Source organism: Rhinolophus sinicus, chromosome 1, assembly GCF_057876585.1.
Source record: "Rhinolophus sinicus isolate RSI-liver-muscle chromosome 1, RSI-T2T, whole genome shotgun sequence".
Lineage (NCBI taxonomy): Eukaryota > Metazoa > Chordata > Mammalia > Chiroptera > Rhinolophidae > Rhinolophus > Rhinolophus sinicus.
In genome coordinates, this window is record NC_142501.1 from 168,910,338 (window position 1) to 168,936,225 (window position 25,888).

The 25,888-nt window shown below is 38.9% G+C and overlaps 1 protein-coding gene across 4 annotated transcripts in view; it reads right to left on the reverse strand.

Annotated features, from left to right (window-relative positions):
• Positions 1 to 2,049: 2,049 nt before the first annotated feature.
• SPARCL1 (SPARC like 1) overlaps positions 2,050 to 25,888 on the reverse strand; it is a 49,324-nt gene continuing 25,485 nt past the window's right edge. For 2 of the 4 annotated variants that reach the window (XM_019731256.3, XM_074323782.2), the window contains 10 exons: positions 20,572 to 20,636; positions 16,378 to 16,554; positions 15,087 to 16,004; positions 13,659 to 13,731; positions 12,325 to 12,443; positions 11,736 to 11,856; positions 10,022 to 10,158; positions 8,057 to 8,205; positions 7,282 to 7,430; positions 2,050 to 2,510 (listed from right to left, as the gene is read on the reverse strand). In XM_019731256.3, coding sequence (XP_019586815.3) covers positions 2,482 to 2,510; positions 7,282 to 7,430; positions 8,057 to 8,205; positions 10,022 to 10,158; positions 11,736 to 11,856; positions 12,325 to 12,443; positions 13,659 to 13,731; positions 15,087 to 16,004; positions 16,378 to 16,554; positions 20,572 to 20,625 — 1,926 coding nt within the window. In that variant the 5' untranslated portion in view covers positions 20,626 to 20,636 and the 3' untranslated portion in view covers positions 2,050 to 2,481. Of the gene's footprint in view, positions 2,511 to 7,281; positions 7,431 to 8,056; positions 8,206 to 10,021; positions 10,159 to 11,735; positions 11,857 to 12,324; positions 12,444 to 13,658; positions 13,732 to 15,086; positions 16,005 to 16,371; positions 16,555 to 20,571; positions 20,637 to 25,888 lie in introns of all 4 variants that reach the window. The other 2 variants (XM_019731255.3, XM_074323773.2) reach the window with 1 other exon arrangement.

The window sequence follows — 25,888 nt, forward strand, 5'->3', positions numbered from 1 at the left end:
TTACCAAAGAATAGCTCAAATGAAGACACAGATATTCCTTTACGACACAGTTTCTTGCTATCAATTTACAATAGTAATATTTATCTCTGACTAATAGGACATTAAGACAATTCAAGGCTCTCCACTCTATTATTTTGAGGATATGAAATGTGTAGAAATTTTGCAGGGCACCTCTCTCCCCCAACACACATGCACACCTGTACAAAGGCTAAAATTAGTTGGATCAAGCAGTGCATAATCATACTTTTAACTAAATTTGGTGAAGGGCATGTCATGTGGGGTGTCATACGGGGTCTCAGCTCCCACTCCCTGCATAAAAACGCGGGATATGGTAAGGCCAAAAAGGAACACCCAGAGCCATAGACAGGGGAGTCATACCACTATAGTCTCGCTGGTGGCTGGGTTGGAGACACAGGAAGCAGGAGCCACATCATGTGCAATCCGCTGTCCGCTTCTCCGCCAACGAACCAACCCCTTGCTAAATGCAATCTGTGCTTAATAGCTTAGCCACAGCAGTTATATCAGTGGCTAATGGCTGACTGGTAAAAGCTGACAGCCAACCAGTTACAGCTGATGGCCATCTACTACTCGAGCCAGCACCTTTCCGAGTGTGGGGACTGTCCCCAGACTCTACCCCTACAGGGTCTCGCTTCACAATTTACGTGACATGTGTCTTCCTTGAGGGGCCCTGTGTCAGGAACCTGGAGGTGGATGCAATATCCTGGGCACAGCCAGGCTTTCTGGGCACAGCCAGGGTTCTCAGGATACCACCAGTCTTTCTGGGCACAGCTAGCCTTCCTGGGCACAGCCAGAGTTTCTCATAAATAAGACTAGTCCTACACCTGAGCTATTTCATTAAGCGTGTCCTCCATGTTACAACGCAATGCAGTGAGGAGCATCCAGCCCCCACGGCTGGCTGTATCCTTTGTCTCCTCTGGCAACCGCTCAGCCAGAACCTGCAGGGCCCTCTCCATGCTGGCTGGAGAGCCATCCATGTCCTCCCACCCCTCTTGAGTGGTCCAGCTCCTGAGAACAGTGTCTACCGGGTACCATACACTGTGTGGGGGCCACCTGTCCTCCTGCCCAGAGTCAGACACCATTCCTACCTGGCTGGAATCCTGCTCGCCATGCCAGGTGTCCGATTGGGTGGAGGCCTTGGTGCAAGACGTCCACAACCCTCGGAGCCTACAGCAGCAGCAGGTTACCAAAAGGAAGGCAACGCCGTCTGTGGCCAAGAGGGAGGTGTGCCAGCTGGAGGCTAGAGTCTCCCAGGCAGACTGCGCCTCCCATTCCCAGCGCCGCTCCTCACTCCTCATGGGCCTCCCGAAGCTGAGCTTTCACATGTATAAACTGCTCCATTACCCCTCTGGGCATGCTGGCCGGCGCCATACCCTGCTCCCTGTGCTTTGTGTCATGCGGGGTGTCGTGTGGGATTTCTGGTCCTGCTCCACGCATAAGAATGCAGGATATGGTGAGGCCAAAAAGGAACACCAACGGAGCCATAGACGGGAGTCATACCGCTGTATTCTCGCTGGCAGCTTGGTTGGAGAAACAGGAAACAGGCGCCACACAATGTGCAATCTGCTGTCCGCTTCTCTGCCAACCAACCAACCCCTTGCTAACTGCAATCTGTGCTTACTAGTCATGGCAGTTATATCAGTGGCTAATGGCTGACTGGTAACAGCTGATGGCCAACTAGTCACAGCTGATGGCCATCTACTACCCGAGCCAGCACCTTTCCACCTGAGCCTGAGAGCCTGGAAACTGCTCTCTGGGACTCGGTCCCCACATGGCACTTGAATTCAATTTTTGTCCTCTTTATACTTACATTATGAAAAGGACATTCATGAGCAACTACCATTTAACAACTGAATGTTTGTTTCCCATAAGAAACGTATCTCCCAAGCACACTCATGCCTTAAAAAAACATTTTTTTTTAAGTAGTAGGGTCTAAGAAGCACAATTATAACGATATGAAGTGTGAGCCTGCAGTTTGTCTTTCACATATAATTGTTTAAATAAATCACCAGAAATAAACTTGAATAAACATTTGGACTTTTATGAATTTTTATTAGGATATTAAGATATTGAAAATAATACACATTCACAACAAAAGAGCATTAATCCATTTTCTTGACATGCATGTGGTATTCTGGACAAAATGGCCATATTATGTTTTTGAGTTTTAGAAATCAGTAAGTATTTCATAAATGAGTGCAGAGTGGTGAGTTAAGCTCCTATTCACAAACAGTATACAGTATTTTGCATATATTGATTTTACTTAATTTTAAAGTTTATTTTCCAAAGTTAATGTTAAATGCCTGGTGCATATACTGTTATCAAGCAATCATTCTCATTGTCTTCCTTGACATGCAAATGTTTTACTAAATATAACTCTACAAGTATCATAGCTGCATAGATTTCAGAAGTGGTCAGAACAGAGGAAGATGCTGGAAAGTTTGAATTCTTTCAGATTTGAATTCAAAACAGGAGATTTTCATCTATGTCTTCTGTAAGAGACGAAAGCAAAACACAATTTTAGAAAGTAGCCAGAGCAATAATATAAACAAATAACGTCAGAGCTGGGGGATTAGAGAAGTCACTAAGGCAGTAAGATGGTTCTCGGCCCTGGTAGGGCGTCAACACCACCCATGAAGCTTTTAAAAAATACGTCCTCAGTCTTCACCCCTGATTTCTTGAATCAGCGTTCCCCAGGGGTGGGCCAAAGGCATATATACATTTAGAAAGCTCTGCAGGTATAGTTCTGATGTAGGGATCAGAACCACTGATAGAAGAGATTGAAGGGAGACCCTCCAAGAAGTGTCAACTGTACTAATCTGTAAGGGCTGCTAAAATATATATTATAATGCAAATACATAGAATGATAGGGCCAAATTTCCAATTAAGTAATTGTGAAAGAACTTGTTGCCACACTATGGAAGAAGACAGCATCCTGTGGGGGCTACAAGCCCACCCTTTACCAGTATGGCACAGCCTCACTCAGTAAGTGTTGAACAAATATTTAAAGCACATTAATTTGAAGTGTGCCAAACTACTACCCTGTCTGGAACACTAGGTAATTTTCCTGCCCAATATGTCTTCTTCTCACCCCAAGAGCGGGAAAGATTATGGGCTTTGGTATATTTCTTATGAGCAGTGGCTTCATCTGTAAAATGGGGATAATAAGTCTCATTATTTATAGATTTACATATATTTGCACTTATACTTTTTGTCTTGTTTCTGTTGTTTGGATGAGAGATGTCCCTCCTGCTGACTTTAAGAATAATCCTCTACCTGTGCCTAAGATGTCTTCTGACCTCAGAATTCTCCCCTTATTTCCACTTGTTTTAAAGAATTATATCCTTATCTTTTCCTTTTGTACTGGTTTTTCCCATTAGCATTTACATATGCCGTATGAGTACATCCAGCCTCAAGAACAATGATGGCACTATGTGGACCATCAGTAAAGATTTGTTTCATGAATGAATGAATGAATGAATGAGTGAATGAATGAATAAGTGCACGAGTGCTCAAGCCTCTTTTATTCCCCAAAATGTTTTTCTCAACTCTACATCTCTCTCTAGCATTTTCTTGCCTTCAAACAGCCACGCTTTACCCTTTCCCATCGCCTATTCTTTCTGAACCAATAGAATATGGCTTCCATCTCTACCATTCCTTAAAAACTGCTCTTACCAAGGCCACCCCGGATATCCTTATTTTTGTGTCCAACCAATATTCTCAGTCTTTTATCTTATTGACACCTCAGCAACATCTGGCACTGGGCTCTCTTCCTTCTCTTTGAAACACCCCTTTAGACATGGCACTACTGTGTTTTCTTCCTTTTAGGAGACTTTTCATTCCCCTTCTTGGACTCCTTCTTTCTCCTCTATCGACCATCTAGATGTTGTTTCCTGGTGTTCAATGCTAGACCCTTTTCCATGTAACTCAACACATTTTTCCTTGGGGAATTAATTCCTTTCCCTGGTATCAATTACTTTCTGTATGCTACTAATCCCAAATATGTATTTCATTTCCCAGACTCTGTTTTAAAAAACAGACCCATATCTTCAACTATCAACTATACATTATCTCTCAAGTACTTCAAAATTCAGTGTGTCCCAAATGGCATTTGTCATCTCCCCCAAATCCGCTTCTGTTCTTGTGTTTTCTGTCTCAGGAGAAGGTACCTTTACGTACCCTCCCTGGCCTGAGCCAGGAACCTCAGTGTCACATTATTCTTTCTCTCAATCTCTCAACTCTCCCTGACCCTACCTATTCCCTATCAAACATTATCCTACTATTTCCACATGTTATACATCTTGAATGTGTTTATATTCTTGGCTGTATCTTGAATATAATTATATTTTTAAATATGTGTCTTGAATATATATATTTTTCTTTCCCCCCCCAATGGAACTGATCTAGTTCAAGTTCTCCTCAACTCTTGCTCGAATGTACCACATCCTCTTACACTGTTCTTTGGCTTCCCCACAATGTAACCAAAAGAATCTTTTAAAAATACAAATCCAGTGAAATCACTCCCCTGTTTAAAACACTTTGGTGATGCTGTAGTATTCCTCAGGTCATGTCTTTCACTGGCTTAGCAGGACCTACAGGATCTGACTCGTTTACCCTGTTATTCTCACTTGGAAGGTGTTTCTAAAGATTACTTTGGATATGTGGCCCTGTTTGTAATGACATGGGCAGTAAATAAATAAGACTTCTCCAGCTCTTAATTGAACGCCCTTTTTACGCACAAGGAAAGTAAGACTTTCTGAGGATGAGTGGCAGGCTGTACTTCAGGTAGCTGGTTAGGACAGAGCTGGAATATTTTAGTACTTTTGGTTCAGATGAAAGGCAATTAAAATTCAGGAAAACACTGGATAAAATTTATCTTGTCCTTCTGCTGATATCTCAGCCCTGAGGGAAGGAAGAGTATACTTACAAATAGAGATATATATTCTGTTGCTTTCCCTAGCTGCATCTCAAAGCAGTAATGTGTTTATTTGTTCTGACTCAATATTTAATATCTGTTTTATTGGCTGACTATGGTGATAATTCTTTCCCTTCTTCAAAATAACGTAATCAGAGCCAAACCACAGTGAACAAACAAGACTATTAGGAGCTTTGTGAGTCACTGAGCTTTAAGCTCTTCTCGCTCCTCCCTGCACAGAGCCTGAGTGAGCCTACATGCTGAAGAGCCGCCAGAAGTTTAAAACGAACAGCGAAGAGCAATGGGTTGCCTTAAAAAATGGTCTCTGTTCAAATTTGCCTTTTGAGCACTCGTTTAAAATTCAAATGAAAGTAGTGTATGCCATCTAAAAGGGCATACATACACAGGTCCTGTCCCAGCTAAGTTATTCCCCTCTTCATAACGGTGGGGTGGAGGGGGCCGGGCAGCTGTACTTGGTTACCTTTTAACAAGGGAATTGGAAAAGACAGTGTTAACCATTTTTGTGGATATATTTGAATTTTTAAGTACTGTGCTTATGGAAGAATAGGTGTTAGAAAGGAATTTGGCATTATTTGTATGGGTCTGGGTCTTAAAAGCTTGTTAATTTTCTACCAGTGCGAATGGTATAAATAGTGTGTGGTAACTAGCCTCCAGGATGGCCCCCAATGATCCCCACCTCCTGTATCTCCTGCCACATTGTAGCAGGGCTGGTCTGTGTGACCAACGGTATATGGCAGAAGTAATGGTATGTCATTTCTGAGAACAGGTTATAAAAGACATTGCAGCTTCAGTCTTGGATATTCTCTCTCTCTCTCTCTCTCTCCCTCTCTCTCTCTCTCTCCCTCTCTCTCTCTATCTCCACTCACTCGGGATGAAACCACATGCCATGCTGTGTGCAGTCCTATGGAGAGGACCATTGGTAAGGAACTAAAGCCTGACAATAGCCATGTGAAAGAGTTGAGAGCAGATCCTAAGCCAGAACCATCCAGGTAAGCTATTCCTGGATTCCTGACCCTTAGAAACTGTGGGAGAGATTTTAAGCTTCTAAGCTTTTAGGTTAATTTGTTATGCAGCAATAGACCACTAATACACAGAATTAGGTGCTTACAAAAACATACATTTTTTTTGCTCATTCCATTTGTGCTTATTTCTCAGAATAGTATAGCAGAGAAAAAGTACTAACCTTTTCTGCTTACCTATTTATCCATAAATAACTAAATCTTCATACTCTCAACTCTTTCTCCCTAATTTTAAGGCATTATATATAAGCATGAAGAATATTTTTAAAGTGAAATTCACATAAGTGCATTTTGGGGAAATTCTGACCTTTGATGAACTTGCTTTTCTTTACTGCTTGGTTGCATGTATCCTACACATAGGCTGTGCATATATGTGTAAAATCTCTGCTTTTTGAGATTTGATGTTCACTGTTTATTTACAGTCTGCAAGCAGTTTTGATTGCCTATTTTTTGAACATCTTTCAAACCTTGATTATTGAAAACATGCTTGCTCATAAATATCAACTCTAAGTTAGGAAAAGAGAAGGAAGTAGATTAAGATATGGCCTAGCAAAACAAATGTCTAAATTTAAATTTCTCCACTGTGAGAGTAAAGAAAGAACCCTCTGATTTTTATTGTTTCTCCACCAAAGATGAAGTAATGGGTCACTTTTGGATTAAAGGAATCATATCCGGACACAACGTGTGATGTAAGACCCAATTGTTAGTGTGTTGACAATGCATTGTAAGATTCTTCTGACATCTCCCGTTGGCAGAATCAGGCTGGTTGTTTTACTCTTCACATATGATTTTTAAAAGTTTGGCTCAATAACCAGGTTAAAGAAGGATATAAAATCCTTCCTTTCTCAAAAGGGCAGCCTTCTGAGATTTGGCACAATTTTCTGGGTTCACATCTTTTTCTTAGGCTTAACCAACTGCTGAGACCTCAACACAGTTCTCCCCTCGATAGTCACACTTGCTATAAAGAGGGTTCTTTCTTTACTTCCACTGTGGAGAAATTTAAATTTAGACATTTGTTTTGCTAGGCTATATCTTAATCTACTTCCTTCTCTTTTCCTAACTTTGAGTTGATTTTTATGAGCAAGCACGTTTTCAATAATCAAGGTTTGAAAGCTATTCAAAAAATAGGCAATCAAAATTTTGAAAACCGAGTATCATAAAGGAAGTAAGAAATAACCTTGCAATGACAACATGTGCACTGAGGGCCGCTGCCATTTTGTCTCTAGGTTTCAATTTGAACACACAGCAGGACTTCTCTCTGAGAGCTGTAGGCCTTAGGGCTTGTCTAGAGAATGAGGATGAATTTACCTTCTTTAATTCCAAAGCAGTGGCCCCACTCCTTCAGGGTGATGTGCTTATCTTTGTTGGGGTCACACTCCTCAAAGAAGCGAGTTATGCAGTGTTCCATGGGCACCAGAGATGCTCGCAAAGGAGCAAGCTCGGAATGTGTCAAGACTCTGCAATGAAATCAATGGCAGCTTGTTAACTGAGTTAGCTTGTGTATGAAAGTTGGCTCTTAGAATCACAAAGGCCATTTTTCTTCTACAAGGTTGCTGAGTATGCCAAATAAATAATAACCCTCATGAAAAGCTGCAAATGAAATAAACTATTTATGGGTAAGATAGACAGCATTGGAAGCGTCAATTCACAAGGTTTCCTTCTTGACTGGGAACTGTCCTCCCTCCACACTAAATTTATAGGGGTGCACCCCAGCAATCATGTTTATACAACCTGGCTCTTATGCACTTGGCCATACCTGATTATTCCAGATATAGGCACGTGATCAAATTGGGCTGATTCGATTACTATCTTGGGACCTTAGGATCAAGAATAAGAAAGAGTTGGAAGCGTCCCTGTGGGAGGCTGGACCCCAACATGTAAACGTGGGAGCTATAGTGTGGTTATAATCTGTTATTTTCAAAGCAGTTTTGTGGTTAGGCACCTAACTACAATTGTTTGGCATTTCGGTATTCTAGAATGGAACTGGGAAATTTCCTAAAACTGTTTAGAATTCTCTTTGTAAAGATAACTAGACATTATATCAGGGAGGTGACCTAGCAATGGGAAGGTAAAGAGCTTTTACCTGTCCATAGGATGTTTGTCAAGTTCACTAAACTGCCAGTGCACAGGGTACACATACATGTGATAGTTTTTCTTAAAGTCCCTTAAGAGAAGGTCGATGGAATGGTCCCCAGCCAAGAGCCTCTTTTCATCCAGGTAAATTTTCTTGACCTGGGATTAGGAAGGGAGAAGATCATCAGAGAATCAAACAAGTGTAATCAAATTATCAATAATATGACAGAGGAAAACAAGCCCTGGCCATCAAGTGAGAGCAAATGAAATGCCTTCTAATCAACACTGCAGCCTTTCTTATTTCTACATAGAATTATACCCAATGTTAAAAAAAACCTATAGTTTCAGAAGAAATTTGTCCTTTTTGATTATTTCTTTTAATCAAGTAATATTTATGATATTCCTTAAAATTATGAGAAGATTTTAATGAAAAGGGCTGAACTGACTTTGGCAAAATTATTGGTTAGTTAGTGAAAAGCCCCACTCTTCCCCCACTGGCATGTTCCATTCTTATTTCTCTGTGTATTTCCACCCAGTGCCTGCTCTGTCTCAGTTTAGCCCTGGTGTGATACTGTTTGGCCACCCCTATTGAAATTTCTCTGTTTTGCGTCTAATGCTCTCAAGGCTTTCTGTGAGGATGTATTAAAGAGAGGATAGAAATTATTTGAGGGCAATGCATGTAAAACTCTCAGCTTGTGATGTTACCCATTATTTCACTGAGTTACTGGAAGAAATCAGAACAAAACTTCTACCCATTTCCATGACCACATCTACCAACTTCCCTCCCTCCTTGTTGTCATAGATGAAGTTCCTTTGCTCCCCATCTAAGCCCACCTCACTGATGCTCAGGAACCCACCCCTTCTCATTTACTCAAGACTACCCTATAGCAGTTGGGTACCTTTCCTTCTTCGCTGGCTTATGTCCAGAAACACAAAAACATCCTCTACCATCTCCTACTGGTAGGTGGGACTCTTGAACTCACATTCCCCTGTAGCTGCCACCTCATTTCACTTTTTCCCTTTAAAGCAAAATGTCTTGAAAATATTGTTTATATTTGCTGCTTCCACATCCTTCTTCCTATTTTGGATCCTGTCCACTCAGGCTTTTCTCTTCCCTACTCTGCAGAAACAGCTCTTGTCAAGGTCAACTATGATCACGATTACCACATGCCGGATGAGTGGCCAACTCTCAGGCCCATCTTACAACCTATAAAAACAGTATTTGGCACAGTTAATGCACACCCTCCTTTTTGTTTTATTTTTGCTTCATAGCACATTTCATCCCACCTGAAATATCTTATACATGTATTTACATATATTTATATATTTGCATGTATGTTCATATTTGCATATATAAATACGTATCTACACACACACACACACACACACACACAGACATTTGTTGAGTCTATCTTTTTGCCTAGAATGTAAGCTCATGAAAGCAGAGATTTTTGTTGGGTTCATTCCTATATCTCCAGCAGGTAAATTAATTCCAAGTACTTAGAATGTACTCAGTAACTATTTGATGAGTAAATTTTTCCTGGAACTTCTGGACTCAGTATTTTGCACATTTTAATCTTAACATATTAATTACATTGTGAAATAATGGATTTCTATTATATCATAAATTTACATCTGACCTATGAGGACAAAATGATGTTTAGATTTAAATAACATGTCTGGGCCTGAATGTATAAATGCTGAACTGAGGTTCAGTTTACTCAACCAGAGGGTGCTCTAGGTATGAGTTAAAGAGCCCCTTTGTACAGGAATGGCGAGGTTTGGCCATGTCCCAAACCTTGTGGCATGAATGTTGACCATCACTATTCTGTTAATCCATATGTGCTAACCAGGTATGGGGAGGCGAAATGGGCTTTTGCCACTATGCCGAGGGAGGTAGCCACTCCCACCACCCTGGCACTTTTTCTTCAGGCCCTGTAGAAGACCCGTGGTAGCTGACCCATGGAGAACTTACTTTATTTCTCTGCTTCTCATTTAGGTATCCAGCATGTTCAGGGTTAGACTCATAAAGCTGCATGAGGATATTCTTGAGCCAGTCTCTCATCCTTAGAGGAAACTGAGTCACTTCAAAGTCCGTACAAGTGGGAATAGCTGTTTCAAGCAGAGAGTAAATAGATTTTAGTCTTTGGGTCTTACTCCTATCCTATGGCAAGTCCTCATAATAGGAAGCTTAACAACTTCCGGTGACCGATGGCTTCCTCACTGCCCCATCATCACAACAGTGGTCTTTAACCCTGGTGGCACAACAGAATTGCCTGGGTGTTTTAAAAACATATCAGATGCCAGCTTCTATTCAAAGAAATTCTGATTTCATTGGTCTGGGGTGAAGCCTGGGCGTCAGGATGTTTCAAAAGCTCAAAAGCTAATTTTGATGTGCAGCCCGGGCTGAGAACCACTTCTCCAGAACTAGAGAGATGGCATTCAGGGGTGGAGGACACAGGGGAACAGAGAAAACGGTAGAAGTTAGTTTATATTGTGGTAACAATATAATAGTTTCAAATCTCAGTGGCTTAAAGAAACAAAAGTGCTTTTTTTTTTCAGTTTTATTGAGATGTAATTGACATACAACACTGTCTAAATTTAGGTGTGCAGCAGAATGACTTGACACACATATATTGTGAAATAATTACCACAATAAGTTTAGTTAACATCCGTCACCTCATATGCTTCCAATTTTTTATTTTACTTGTTTTGAGAACTTTCAGAATCTGCTCTCTTAGCAATTTTCAAATACAGAGGGAGCCAGAAACATGTATACACTTTTTAAGAAAGGAAGGAACTGTACTAAAATTGTAATAATATATACCAATAACAAAAGACGAATACAAGTCATGTGTATACATTTTTTTTTAGGCACCCTCAGTATACCATAGAACAGTGTTAACCATATAGTTGTCAGGTTGTACATTATAACAAAGGTTTGGAGACTCCACCATCTCAACACAATCTTAGCACAAGGAAAAGGGAGCCTGGAGAACCATACACTAACTCTGAAATGCTCTTGCCCAGAACTCACATGGATGACTTTTGCTCAGATTTCACTGGACAAAGCAACTCATATGGCCATGTGTGAAATCAAGCATGCTGAGAAGTTTAATCCTCTCGTGTGTCTGGAAGTAGAGGAAACCGGAAATACTAGTGAGCACTGCTAATGTGGAGAATCACTTAGTGACAAGGAGATCCAAAGATAACTGAGAGTATCTTGGGAAAGGAAGACAATTTTTTGAAAACTTCTGGGAGGATATGTTGTCATAAAACTTCTTGGCAGAGGCTTAACTTAACTTGGGAAGAGGACAAATAATTTAGCAAAATTCCAATGATTCATTCAATTATTAAGTGGATCACATTATCATAGTGGTTCTGAACCCTGGCTGCACATGAGAATTGTCTAGGTTACTTTAAAAACAAATGGAAAAACAATGCCAGCATTCCAAGCCACTCTAATGAAACTGAAATCTCTTATAGTTAAAGCCTGGACATTATTGTTATTATTTTTTTTAAGCTTCCCCAGTTTTTTTCTAATGTGCAGTCTCGTTTCAGAACTACGTTAAGCTTTTTCCTGTTTGCATATATATATATGAGTACGTATGCATATGTTATTGAGATATGCACAGATTCACCAAAAACCCTCTCAGCAAAGGTGGTTGGTTGTAGTGATGGAATCTTACATTTGCAGGCTCCAAAATAATCCAGCTGCAGGTGGTGCCCCTTTTTGGTTCCCTCCAGTCTGCACTTAGCAGCAAACAGATGACAGGAGCTAGCATAAGTCTGATTGTCGGTGCCACAAACCTAGGAAAGACAAGCAGGAGAATAAGCTCGTTTCTGAATGTTCATTGGGAAAACACTCTGCTCCTTAAAGCTCATAGTCTGTCTGGTAAACTGTGCTGCGACAGATATGGTCGGGTAGGTCAGGCTATTATCATCATAACTATCCCATTTGGCACACAAAAAAATCAATTAAATTATACCACTGATGATGACAGTTTAGCTCCAGATGAGTTCAATACAATGAAAACTGCAGATGTTTCAAGGGTAGAATGAATTTTAAAATGATTCTATAGATCAGCACCATTTTTACCTTTTTAGGGCACAGTTGACATTCTTTGATTTTGTTGGCATGTGGTCCTATTTAATATTAATTCAAATGTTAGATGATAAACTGGGTATTTATCTTTTTTTACACAAAAAAAATTAATTGCAAACTGCTTTCGAATCACTATTTGGTGTCCCTTAGGGATCATTTCGTAGAATACTTACTTGGTCAAGGACTTTTGTAGGAGGACAAGTCACTGGATCTTGGCAAACACAGTGAGGTTTCCCTTGTTGGTCAGCCTTACACATGTGTCCTTTTTTACACTGGAAGTTCATGCAAGAATCTAAGAGAAAAGTTTGAACAGGAAACGTGGACTAAGTCAAACTGAGTATGTAAGCTCAAATTCACCTGGACAATTAGCTCCATTATCATTAACAAGAGAAAATTTGGGAAAACATTAGAAATGATTTTAATGTTAATTTTCAGGTGGGATCCTCTGGTTACACAATCGTCTAGAGTTTCTGTGCAGTTGGGTTGGAGATTGAAAAAGAACAAACAGCTTTTCTTAGCCTGCCTGCAATGGTCATAGTCTGAAGTCTTTAGTGCAGTTTTGTGCACGTTGTTCAGATGTTAAATAAGTCACAATAATTTTATTGTGTTGAAATTAAAAATGTTTGTGATTGGGAATTAGGTCTTAATTAAATATGGGATCTAAATTCACTGGTAAGTTGTGGATTTGAGAATAAATAAGGTAGAATGAATTCTTCTCAGAGGGAGAATGATGTAGAGAAAAAGAATTCTAGCTTTCGCAATAATATCACAACAAGACTTATAGTTTGTAAACAGATTTACCCATAGTTGTCCCCCCTTTCTCTGTGTGTGGGGGTATGTTCCAAGATCCCTAGTAGATGTCTCAAACCATGGATGGTACTGAACACTACATACTTTTTTTTTCCTATACCTACATACCTACATACATACATATGATAAAGTTTGATTTATAAATTAGGCACAGTAAGAGATTAACAACAACAATAATAAAACAGATACATTATAATAATATACTGTAATAAAGGTTATGTGAATGCGGTCTCTCACTGTACTGTACTCACCCTTCTTCCTCTTGTGGTGACGTGAGATAATAAAATGCCTATGTGATGAGATGAAGTGAGGTGAATGACGGCGGCATTATGACGTAGTGTTCGGCTACTACTGACCTTCTGATGCTACGTCAGAAGGAGGATCACCTGCCTCAGGTGATCCTGGATCGTTGAGCCATGATGATGTCAATGGTTGGGAAATTTAATATTTTCAGACCCTAGTTGACCTTGGGTAACTGAAACCGCAGAAAGTGAAACTGAAGGTAAGAGTGGACTACTCTGTATCATATGTGCGCAAGAGAATGTCAACAATTTATGAGAGCATTTCTTTGGGGAGGATTAGAGAGAGGAAAAATTCTGTGCCGTAGTCACACATGAAGCGCTGAGGATCGCTCAGTGTGGCTACTTCTATCTCTTCCTTGACACAATCACAAATAGCTGGCTGAGCCCGTACTCACCAACATCGTACAACCGCACGTTGACTTCGCTTGAACTTTCATCTTCATTTGGTGAGATCTCTGCTTTTTTGGCCTTTATAATAACAAGAACAGAAGTTGAAAGTTATTGGAAGGCTGTTACATAATTTTTATTTCCACTGTGCATAACTTCACAGAGCTTTTCATACCCCAATAATTTCAGATCTCAAAAAGAGACACCAGCCACAGCCGTGGAAATCGACGCTAACCCTTTGAGAACAGGAGCCATTTCTATCTTTCTCAACTCAGTGCAGCGTGGTATCTCTGGGGATGACTCCATAAAAGTTGGAACTAACATCAGGAGCAAAGTTAGAATCTCTCCTTTGGATTTGGAGAAAGAGTAGAAATGTAGTATTATGATGTGATTCTGTGGTTAAGACATGGTTATGTCAGTAATCTCTATGAAGCTGTTAGTAAAAGTTTCTTACCAGGTTTCTAAAGTGTAAGAAAACTCCTATTTTAGAATGGCAGCAGAGTTCTCAGTAATCAAGTTTACTATTGACCTTGCCCACCAAAAGCTGGGTCGAGTCCTGGTAGACGGCTGCCAGGGTTTTGCACGAAAGCTCCAAATGCTTAAACAACCAAATAAGAATATGCTTCTCCCCCATACCCACCCACCCTGCTGCAGTTTCTTGATTATCACTTCTGGTGTGTCTTTCCTGAATACAGTTGTAGCGGAAGTCTCTCTTTGTTCTTAGTCTTTATAGCTAAATCAACAAACGTTGCCGGGTCTCTTATCATTGCAAAGGCATTTGGCCAGACATTGGTGATTCAATTGATAAGACATGGCAACTACCTGCTCTCAAGGCATTAGAGTAGCAGTTGTCAGAATGTCCCGTCCCTCATACCTGTCAGAATTTAGAATTCTATTTAGCTCCAGGGACTTTCAATGGCCAGTAGCTATCTGTGGCTTCAAAACCGTGGAATTCTACTTGGCTTGCTCAGAGAACAGACTGAAAGTTCTGGGGAATTAACAGCCCTCCAGGCTCTCCTCAGCCTGTATAAATACCCCAGCTCTCTCTCTCCACATGGGGAAATTCAGAGGAGTGAGATTTACATGGCTTTCTCCAGGTACTTTTGATTTGCTTCCTTTCCTTCCCTGTGTCACTTCTTCACTCCTTTTTGTTCCCTGAACTTGTCAAAAAAAAGAAAAAAAAAGTGCTAAAGTCCAGGGTCTGCTCCTAGGGGAACCCAACTAAAACAGGCATTTTCAGCCTCATGATGGAGATGCAGAGGAAAGCAAATAACTAATATATTTGTAGTGATGTACTGCTAGAGATAAGCACAGGAGACTGGGAGAGTGTGGAGAAAGGTCATGGCTGTTTCTTGATAAAGCTAACTGCTTTCTCAGACAAGCATCATTGTACATAATCCCACCCCTTGGTATTCTCCAGGTCCACAGGTACCTACATTCACATTCTCATGTGTTCTTTCTCTTTGCTCCTCGTATTTGACATGACGGTAATTGGAAGTAGCTTTTTCATCCTCATGGAAGGCCTCACTTGGGATGAAGTAGCTGTCACTTGCACCATGTCTGGGGCCATCATCACCATCATCAGTAGGATCTGTGAGCAAAGCCTCAGAAACAGTCTTTTTATCCGTCTCCTCAGGGTTGTTGATAACTTCAAGGCCAGGTTTTCCCTCTTGGCTCTGCTGTTCAGTATCTTGATTGTGCTTTTCGAGTTTTGATGCAGTTTCCTCTTCCATCTCTTCATTAGAGTTACCATCTTCTTGTTCTTGGCGACCCTGCTCAAATTCATCTTTTTGCATCTTGCTTACTTGAGTTGGTTGATTGGACTCTTCCAAAATATCATCAGATTGAGTACTGGCTTCTTCCTGCTTCCTGCTAGGATGCTCCTCAGAAAATTCTCTTTCCCTTTCTTGGTTATCATTGCGGGTACCAACTTCACCTTGCTCTTCTTCCCCTTCCTCTTCTCCATTGGGACTGTTTGGATCCTGCTCTTGGTTTCCTTGATCGCTTAGGTCTTGGCCATATATGCTGCTCCTGTTCAACTGAGATTGTGACTCATTCATAGGCTGTTCTTGGTTTTCCTCTGTGATGCTTTCTTGTTGGTTAGAATCTACAATGGAACTAACATCATGAGCAAGTAAATCAATGTTCTCGGGGAGTTTTTTCTCTTGATGCTCACTCATATCTTCTTTTAGGTCTAATGTCCCTTCAGTTGGTATATACTCCAAATTCTCACTTAAGTCACTTTTGCTTTCCTCTTCATCCTGTAATCCAAGCTCTGGGCTGTAACTCTGGTCCTGATCTGCTGATTGGTCATGGTTTTCCTCCTTTGACTTTATTATTGAAGAATTTTCAGCCTTAAAGAAAAAGTTTATTTTGAAACAGATAATTTAATATATACATCACATTTATAATTTATAAGCTAACAATATTTATTATTCTTTTTCTTCACATATCATGTAAACTTATTTATGATATTCTTCACATTCTATAGCTAGAAGTTTTATCTGAATTTGAATTTCGTGAAATGAAACAATTATATAGCACGTCAGCCCAAGCAGTAAAACTGATTAAATCTCACAATTCTTCAAGTGATTGGAAGTGGTTGATGTGATCATCTTTAAAAATATTAAACTGAGATGAGGATGAAATAATCTCTTTGACCATGCTTCGAAATGGAAACTTATGGAGACTTTAAAAATTACATTAGCTTAACCATGTTACCTTTACCTCATGGCTGGGATGGTCTTCTACGTATACTGCTGTTTCTGTGTCATTTTCTGCATCTTCAACCCTTAAAATGGGCACAGTAGTGTCATCAGGTGTTACCAACGTTTCAGTCTGTTGGACGGAACTCAAGGAATCAGCAGTTGGCTGGGGATGATCAGATAAGAACCTTGCATTTGTCTGAAAAAATTAAAAACCGGTTTGTGTTATTCATGTCTAGACATTAATGCTCAAACTTTCTAGTTTTTATTATCATTATTAATATCAATATATTTCATTTCTATCATCAATTAAAGGATATTCTCTAGAATTTTTAAGGATAGAAGCAAATATCCAGAATGTAATTGTAAGTGAAAACAGAATCTCAATCATGTTTAAGAAAAAAAAAAATAAATAAATATATATATATATATATATACACACACGCACGCGCACACACACACACACACACACACACACACACACACACATATCTCAGAGACTGGATTGAAATAAAACGAAAATGATTTTAATAATAGTGACCTTTGAGTTTGAAATTATTTTTTGTGTTTTTCAAACTTTTACAAGCATTCATACTTTATGATTTTGATAAGTGTTTTTTAGCAGAAAGTAGAAGTCAAATTAACTTAATCATAGGATATAATGTACATTTTCTTAAGTTAACTTTTAAGTACTCACTGATAATTAACAGAAAGGTTATACACATTTTATTTGATATTTGTTTACTTTCTTAACACTGTCAGCTTTATATCCATCAAGAAATCTTTTAATAAAAACAATGTAATCTTCACTAATTAAAAAACTGTGAAACAGAGCACCAAATCTAGTAGGGAAGAGCAGCTATTATTTCCACTAGGGATGGCTTTATCTATTTTTAGCAAGATTGGGGGCATAGATGAAGAGTTGGGCACACGATGAATAGTTGAACAACTGGACTTAGAGATAGGACACCTCCCTTCAAGTTTTGACTCTGCTATTTACTATCTACTTGTGGTTTTGTAATCTCTACCCTGACATCTGTCAAGGTGAAGTGAGCAGAAATATGTAGATAAGGTTACGTACGTTAAAATATTTTGTAACTTTTAGGGAGTTACCCAAGTGAAAACTTACCACTGCTTGTAGTAATGTCACTCAGTGGTAATAATATGAACTGTTTCATATCTTAGGTGAGTATTCACCATGGGTCTTTATTAGAGAGATGCTGTGGACATTCAGATGTTAGATCCGGGTGTAAGAATAAAACTCAGATTCTGTTTGGATTGACTCGTGTTTACTCCATCAGCAGGTTCTGTAGTGCTGATTTTGCAATATAAAGAAAGCCATGAAGTACAGGATTTATTTTAGATTTAGTTTGCTCTCTTGCTTCTTATAAACTTTCCAGCTAAGTCAGGAGTAATATATTTGAAAATATTGCTAAAGAAGCTATTATTAAGAAGCAGAAGGAGAAAGAATGGTGACCAGGTTGGCGAGTTGCTGGCAGGGGCATCATGGGAGCCAATAGCTAGAGGAGGTTTTAGGCTGATTAGTGGAGAGCTGCTCCCTCTGTCTGCTCCCTTCCTCCTCCACTCGCCTTCCCCCATCGAACAAATGCACAAAAAAATAATGGCAGTTTATCTTCTTTCAGAAATTTCTGAAATAAAATTGTTTTATCATTATGCTCACACCTATATTTATAACAATATACCCTCTGCAAATCTACATGGAGTCTTCTAGCCACAGAATCAACCCACAGAATCAATCCTGTGAATCAGGATTGAACCACAGAATCGGTCCACACAGATCAACCAGTCAACAACTTTCAGAGACCTCAGGCACAACGGAAAATGATACAAGATTTCTAGTAGGTAAATCTATTTTCAGCATTTTCCTGGGTCTACATAATAACAAATTGTCCTAAAAAGGAGGATGGCTTAATGGATTAGAAAACAAAACCCATACATATGCTGACTACAAGAGACTCACTTCAGATTGGAAGACACACACAGACTGAAAGTAAAGAGATGGAAAAAGATATTTCACAAAAATGGAAATTAAATAAACAATCCGGGGTAACAATACTTATATCAGACAAAACATTTCAAACGAAAACTATAACAAGAGACAAAGAAGGACCCAGTAATCCCACTTCTGGGTGTTTATCCAAAGAAACCCAAAACACTACTTTATAGGGACATGGGCATTCACATGTTCATTGCAGCATTGTTTACAATGGCCAAGATGTGGAGGTAGCCTGGGTGTCCATCAATGAATGAATAGATAAAGAACAGTTGGTACATATATATAATGGAATATTACTCAGCTATAAACAAGAATGAAATCTTGCCATCTGCAACAACATGGATGGACCTAGGGGGTATTGAGATGAGTGGACTATGTCAGACAGAGAAAGACAAATGCCATATAATTTCACTTATATGTGGAATCTAAATGAACAAACCAAACTGAAACAAACTCATAGATACAGAGAACAATTTGAGGGTTGCCAGAAGCGAGGGGAACTGGAGGTGGGTGACAAAGGGGAAGGGATTAAGAAGTACAAATTAGTTGTTACACAGAAGTCATAGGGATGTAAGGTATAGCATAAGTAATATAGTCAATAATATTGTAATAACTATGTATGGTGTCAGATGGGTACTAGATTTATCAGGGTGATAGATGGGAGGGGGTTGGGAGGCAGGGTGAAAAAGATGAAGGGATTAAGAAATACAAATTGGTAGTTACAAAATAGTCATGGGGATGTAAAGTATAGTATAAGAAGTATAGTCCATAATATTGTAACTATGTATGGTGTCAGAAGGGTACTAGATTTATTGGGGTGATCACTTTGTAAGTTATAGTAATGTCTAATCACTAGCTTGTACACCTGCAACTAATATAATATTGTATGTCAAATGTAGTTGAAAAATAAAAAATATGTATATTTTAAAAAATTGTCCTAAAAGGAAACATCTGGAATGTGTCTATATGCAGGCGTGTCATTCAAACATTTGGTTGAAAGACACTTTTGATGCCTGTTTACATAGCAGCAATAGCTGCCAGGGAAGAAAAAAATACAGGAGAAAACAGTGGTTCAGAGGGAACTCCTTTCTGTGCTGAACATAATTTATCCCACTTTTTTAATTTCCTTTTTTAAAATGAGTTTATTTAAGCCAAACTGACGACATATGCTGGGGAGCAAGATCTTAAATATTCCCCCACGTTTGTAATTTCTGAGGACAATGTATAATGCTGCAGTAGCTCTCCACTCCGGAAGCATGATTCTTAGCAGTGGTCATCCACTCTGTTTCCTAAGAACTGCCTGGTCTGGGTGGCCTGGTGTTTGTCTCTGCTGACACATCTATCAACCAGAAGCTAGCCACCATCTATCCAAAAAGCAAGGATAGACTCTTAGATGCAGAGAGGGAGGGAGAGAAGGGACAAAAGATAAATTGCTTTGTCTATTTAAAGGAGCCTGTCTCCTCCTTTTGGTGAAATAGGAAAAAAATACACAAATCCTTTAGTGTGATTAAGGATGATATGATCATCCAGCCATGGTTCCATATATGTATCTAACTTTTAGTTTATTTTGAGGCTGCTGACCTGGTCTCAAATAATCCAATTTGTATACGGCTGAGTGAATGTTAGGGCCAGGATATCTGACCGTGAAGAAAAGAATGTTCTAGCCCTGTCTGCTCTCAGCACGTTTGCTTGGACAACCCCCCAAGAATTAGTTAGGAACTGATTTGAGGTTACTGTACCATTTCCTGTCCCTAACCCATTGGTTCAGACTCAGAATTTCTCATTCAGTCTGTATATGATCTTAAAGAAAATGCTGCTGGAGAGGATGGGCGTGCACTCCAAGATTTCTCATACTAATGTGATGAGCTTCCATAGACTTTATTTCTTCCTGTTCTCTTTGGTATTTGGGCATATTCCCTGGCTAATGAACTGATAACTAACACTTTCAGCTGAAAATTTATTGCATCTTGTAGAACCTGATAGTTTTTAAAAGAAATATTTTTTTGAAAAGGAACTTATCTCAATTTTTCTAGTCATCTATACCTTGCTTGGGTAAAACAATAACAACAATAATAATAATATGATTAAGATAAAAAGAGAGTTTCAAACCACTACATAGGAACATCTTCTTTTAAATGGAGGATTTCTAAGCTAGATGTCAGGAGGGAGAGATGTAATAACAGAAGAAAGAATATTTACCGGGATTGCGGCTGCAGTTCCCAAAATGTTCAGGAAAAAAAGCACAGTCTTCATGTTTCCTAGACCTGTGAACCAAGAAGATAATTAGCGGTGGTGGGTATAAGTTTCCTTATGAAAGAGTATCTAATAATCTTAGCAAATATTGAGCTTGATATTGTCCTTTGTATTTAAAGGTAATTGTCTTCGTGGACTAACATGTCTGAAAAGACAGATTAATGGCAGTTTTTACTCAATTATGTCCCTGTGAGAATGACTTCTTGATTTTTTGGCCCAGCTGTGTTCAGTGGAAACTCTATTTATGATTGTTCTTCCTTGAATGAAAACTTCTTAACATTTGAGAGTGTTCACAGTGAAGATAAAAGTCACCAAGTGAAGTAATGTGTTATATAAACAAATCGACTCTTTGGTAGTGGGGAAACCCGTGCATTCAGTGAAGATTTTTAGGAATGAGACATTGCAATGCCCTAAAGGTACCACCAATGTTCACCTCATTTAGAGGTCTCACACTGGCAATCTGTGAGTTAGCAGTGTCCTGCAGATGGGTTTGGTTTGGTAGGCACTGTGTGTTTTAAATTAGCATTTAAAAATCCAGAGGTTTCACATAAAAATCCAGATTTACAATTTCTCTTGAACTATTGGCCCTCTTAGCAACAGCAGGGCTTCGTGATGACAGCTGGCTCCATCTGAGTAGATACTATATTGTATAAGGGATGCTGGCATTTGTACCTGGTCTGTTTCACTTTTGTTATTTGCCTTGCATTTGAGTTTAGTTAGCTCCAAACTAACTTCTTCAGTTTAGAGATGAGACAAGTGAGCCTAAGAGGCTAAGTAAATTGGCCTCCTTATGAACTCTCTTAAAAGGAGTGAGCTGTCTACATTTTCTTTCAGAGTATCCATAAGTGCCACAGTCTGAACTCTGGGATTATGGATACAGTTTTCAGACTTTAATAGAAATTTTTTTCTATCTCTGGATTTCCCAGAAATAGTCGGTAACCCTTTTGAAATATTTTTTCAATCATAGTTTTATACACAAATGCATCCAAAGAGATTTAAATAATACTTGAGGTTTATAAATAAAGTGAGTAATTTCTTCTGCTCAATATTTCTAAATAACATGCGTAAATGGATATTTTAAAATACATTATGTTAAGCTGTTATACTGATTTAATACTGTAACAGCTATCACTTCACACAGACAAATAACTTATGCAGGCAGACACATGCATAGCGTACTCTTCTCATCCTTCTTCCCCTCTCCTCGCTACCTAAAATAATTATATCACAATTCTTATTTAAATCATCTTTTAACATTTATGACAATATAAATATTCTTCACACCTGAGCCAAGTAGTAATTTCCTGTTTTGAATTATACTCAAGTTTCTCTTCTTGAACAATATTTTGATTTTGTCTGGACCTAGAAACAGCCTTGTTTTTTAAATGTGCTTTTCCATGTACCCATTATTTAACCTTCTAAATTTTTCAACAAAATTAAAAAATTCCTTTTAACATGATAACAACAACAATAAAACCACCACAATAAACCCACAAAGGAATCCCCCGGTTCCATTTTCCCCCTTTGAGAGGTCCCTCCCAGAGTGTCAGTTCTCTTGCTCCATTTGACTGCTTTTCTATTGGGATCTCTAGTCACCACCACCCTGGGAATCCCCTTTGATCTTTTCTAGTGTTTGAGTTCTTGCTTCCTAGGTCCCGTATGTGTTTCTTTTTTTTGGTGTTCTCCCTCATTTTCATGGAGCACATTCTCCAGAAGCTTTCTGAGACAACATTTTTGAGACTGCATATCAGAAAAACATCTGTATTTTTTTTTCTTCTTCACTTGATACATAGTTTAGCTGGATATAGAATTTTAGCTTGGAAACTTTTTTTTCTCAGAATTTTAAAGCATGTTTCATTTTCTTCTAGTTTCCAGTGTTGCTAGTAAGAACTTCAATGTCAGTTCCCCCATTTATTTATAATAAGATTGTTTTTTTCTTCCTGTCCAAAGGCTTTTAAGTTTTAATATTTATCCCCAGTGTTCCAAAATATTACAATTTCTGCCTTAGTTTGGATCCTTTTAAATTTATTTTAGGCACTAATTCTTTGAATTCGGACATTTATGTATTTCAGTTCTGGGAGACTTTTTACCTGTTAAGTTCTTTGATAATTTTTGCCCCTCTATTTTTCAATTTGTCTTTTCTTTCTGATATTTATGTGGGGTCTCAGCTCCTGCTCCCCGCACAAGAACACAGGCTATGGTGAGACCAAAAAGGAGCATCAACGGAGCCATAGACAGGGGAGTCACACCACTATATCCTCGCTGGAGGCTGGGTTAGAGACACAGGAGGCAGGAGCCTCATGATCCGCAATCCACCATCTGCTTCTCTGCCAACCAACCAACCAACCAACCCCCTTGCTAACAGCAATCTGCCATACTAACTGCAATCCGCGCTTGCTAGCCTAGCCATGGCAGTTATATCAGTGGCTAATGAATAACTGGTAACAGCTGATGGCCAACTAGTCACAGCTGATGGCCATCTACTACCTGAACCAGCACCTTTCCATGTGAGGCTGAGATCCTGGAAACTGCTCTCTGGGACTCTATCCCCACATCATAGTTAAATGTCAGAATTCTTGGGTTGATGCTCTAATTTACTTACTATTTTTGCTCCTTTTTTCCATCTTTTTAATATTATTCTGGGAAACTTCTTCAACTTTATCTTTCATTTCTTCTATTGATTTTATAAACATTTTGCTCATATGACTGTAACTTCTTATTCTTTATGATCCCCCTTTTTAAATATTATTCTCTTCTTTTTTCATTAGTGTGTGTAATATATACTTTTGTCCTTTTGAGGACATTAATCAAACATTTTGAAAATTTCATCTGCACCCTGCATTTTTCTGTTTCATATTATCCTTCTGATTTTGGTTTGTTCATTTCGGTCTTTGTTTTTCTTGTTGAAAGCTTTTCTCAAGTGTCTAATGTCTTTGGTTGTCCAGTAATATTTAATAGTGAGTCACCAAAAAGCATATTAGAAGTTTCATGGGCAGGACTTGTCATCCTGCAGACCTTTCATGGAGGAGCTGAAGCAGGAACTTAATACTTTAATGGGGCACCCTAAATGTCACTGTCAGATCTTTTCTCTTGGGGAGATATTTTTTTCTAGAGAAGATATTCATATCTCCTACTTTGGGGAGGTGGGTATAAGCCTGGTTGCTAGCATTCTGTGAGATGAATGAGTGAAAAGACTGGAGTTCTCTCATTACATACACTGACTCTCACTTGGTCCCCCAGGTTTCTGCGTGGCACCATATCCACTCTCCACTGTGTCAATCTCAAGTCCAGGGCCAGAGAAGAATGACCTTTTTCCTGTTTAGGGTAAAATGGGAAGCCCCCTGGCTGTGCAGGCGTAAGGAAGGATCTCATATCTGTTGATCTGATACACTTTCAACCAATCCTCCTGATTTCAAGCTCTGCCTTCACCACATCTCCCAAATTACTTGGTCCCTCCAATTCTTGAAACTTTTCTGGGTTCTGCAGTGTGAATTGCCTTCTTTGTCTGTGGCACCCTTCTCTAAAAACCCTTAGGTTTAAGCTTTTCTTGTTCTTCCAACTGCTTTATATGTTCTAAAAATTTGCTGATATCTTTTATCTTCTTTGTCTTCTCCGCTTTTTTACTTTGTCATTGTGAGTTTATAATTTTTCTTTTTCTATCATTATACTGGAATTTTAACAGGGAGTGGCAATGTATGCATATATTTAATCTACCTCATTTAATCAAGAGGTGATTTCCATTTCTTCATCTGATTTATATTTTCCTTTACTATTAATATTTTATTTTATTTTTTTAGGAAACATAGGAATTAATATGGCTATTTGGTTCTAACTTCATTAGCAAATAAAGTTTTATTGAAGAAAAGGAATCTATAGATGCTAGCACAGACTTTCTTATCATGTGAGAAACAAATAAGAACTTGTTTTCACCTGTCTCACTATGTGTACCCCACAAGGTGGGCCACCTGGGCTAGGGAACAGTGCTTTGGAAATACGGAGAGTAAAGCTGCACATAGGTGACTTGTGATAGAGTGTAGGGGAAAAACTGAAATCATTTATAACTTTATGTAATCTTAAATTACTAATCTATTCCAGTTTTTTTAAAAATAATTGTTTTAAGTACCCCCCAATTTTTAAAAATTTTTATTGGGGAATTTTGGGGAACAGTATGCTTCTTCGGGCCCATCAGCTATAAGTCATTGTCCTTCAATCTAGTTGTGAAGGGCGCAGCTCACTGGCCCATGTGGGAATTGAACCAGCAACCCTGTTGTTCAGAGCTGTTCTCTAACCAACTGAGCCATCTGGCTACCCCTAATCTATTCCAGTTTTAATGAAAACAACATGTACTCACCTTGGAGACTTAAATTCCTCTAAGAGACCCCTCAGAGTACTAACAGTGAAATGTGTGTTATATCATTTATACCTTTGGATAAACATTAGTTAGAAACAGTAATGGTGCATAACAGACCCTGGGAGTTTATATTATCAAAGTGCCTCAGGTTTACCAAACAGATTTACAAATGGGATATTACCTTATCTAATCTTTGCAACAACCCCATGATGTGGCAGATGAACAGGACTAGTAAGGCTGTGACAGGACATACTTAAGGTCACAGAGCTTTTAAGAAGGGAAATGGGCTGGAACCCAGCTTTCCTGGCTTCTGCTCAGATGATTTCTCAGCTTTCTTGCAAATAAAAATCTCCATTTAGTTCTTACACAAAGATGTTGGGAAAGAGGAAAAACAAACAAACAAAGAACCCAAAACCAGTATCAGAAAAAATTCAGAATTCACTTTGAATGTTTAAATAAAGAATTCCAAATATTTTAAGGTTTTGTATATGTGGCAAATATATTTTTCTGTGTTGGGAAAAACAAAGGCTTATCATAGAAGATTGGTTGGGTTATTTGTTATCAAAAGTCCCCTTCCATGATACTTCTTGTAGTCTCAACAAGGCAAAAGCATAGAAATTAAATTTCTCTTGACTGAAGAACATGTTTAAATAAAAACATATAGTATGCTAGAAAGGGTCTTTGGGACAGCTATGTGGAGGATAGAAAAACAGAAAGACTTATTAGGAGGAAATTGCAATATTAAGATGAGAGGTGGTCAGGGCCTTAAATTTTGGCTGTGGTCTTAGAAATGGAGAGGAGAGGATTCGATCTAGCTTGTATTGGCTCATGAGAGCCAATTGTTAAATTTCCAGGAATTTGATGAGCTAGCTTCAAAAATTGAATTATATATGCTTATAATTAAATTAAATA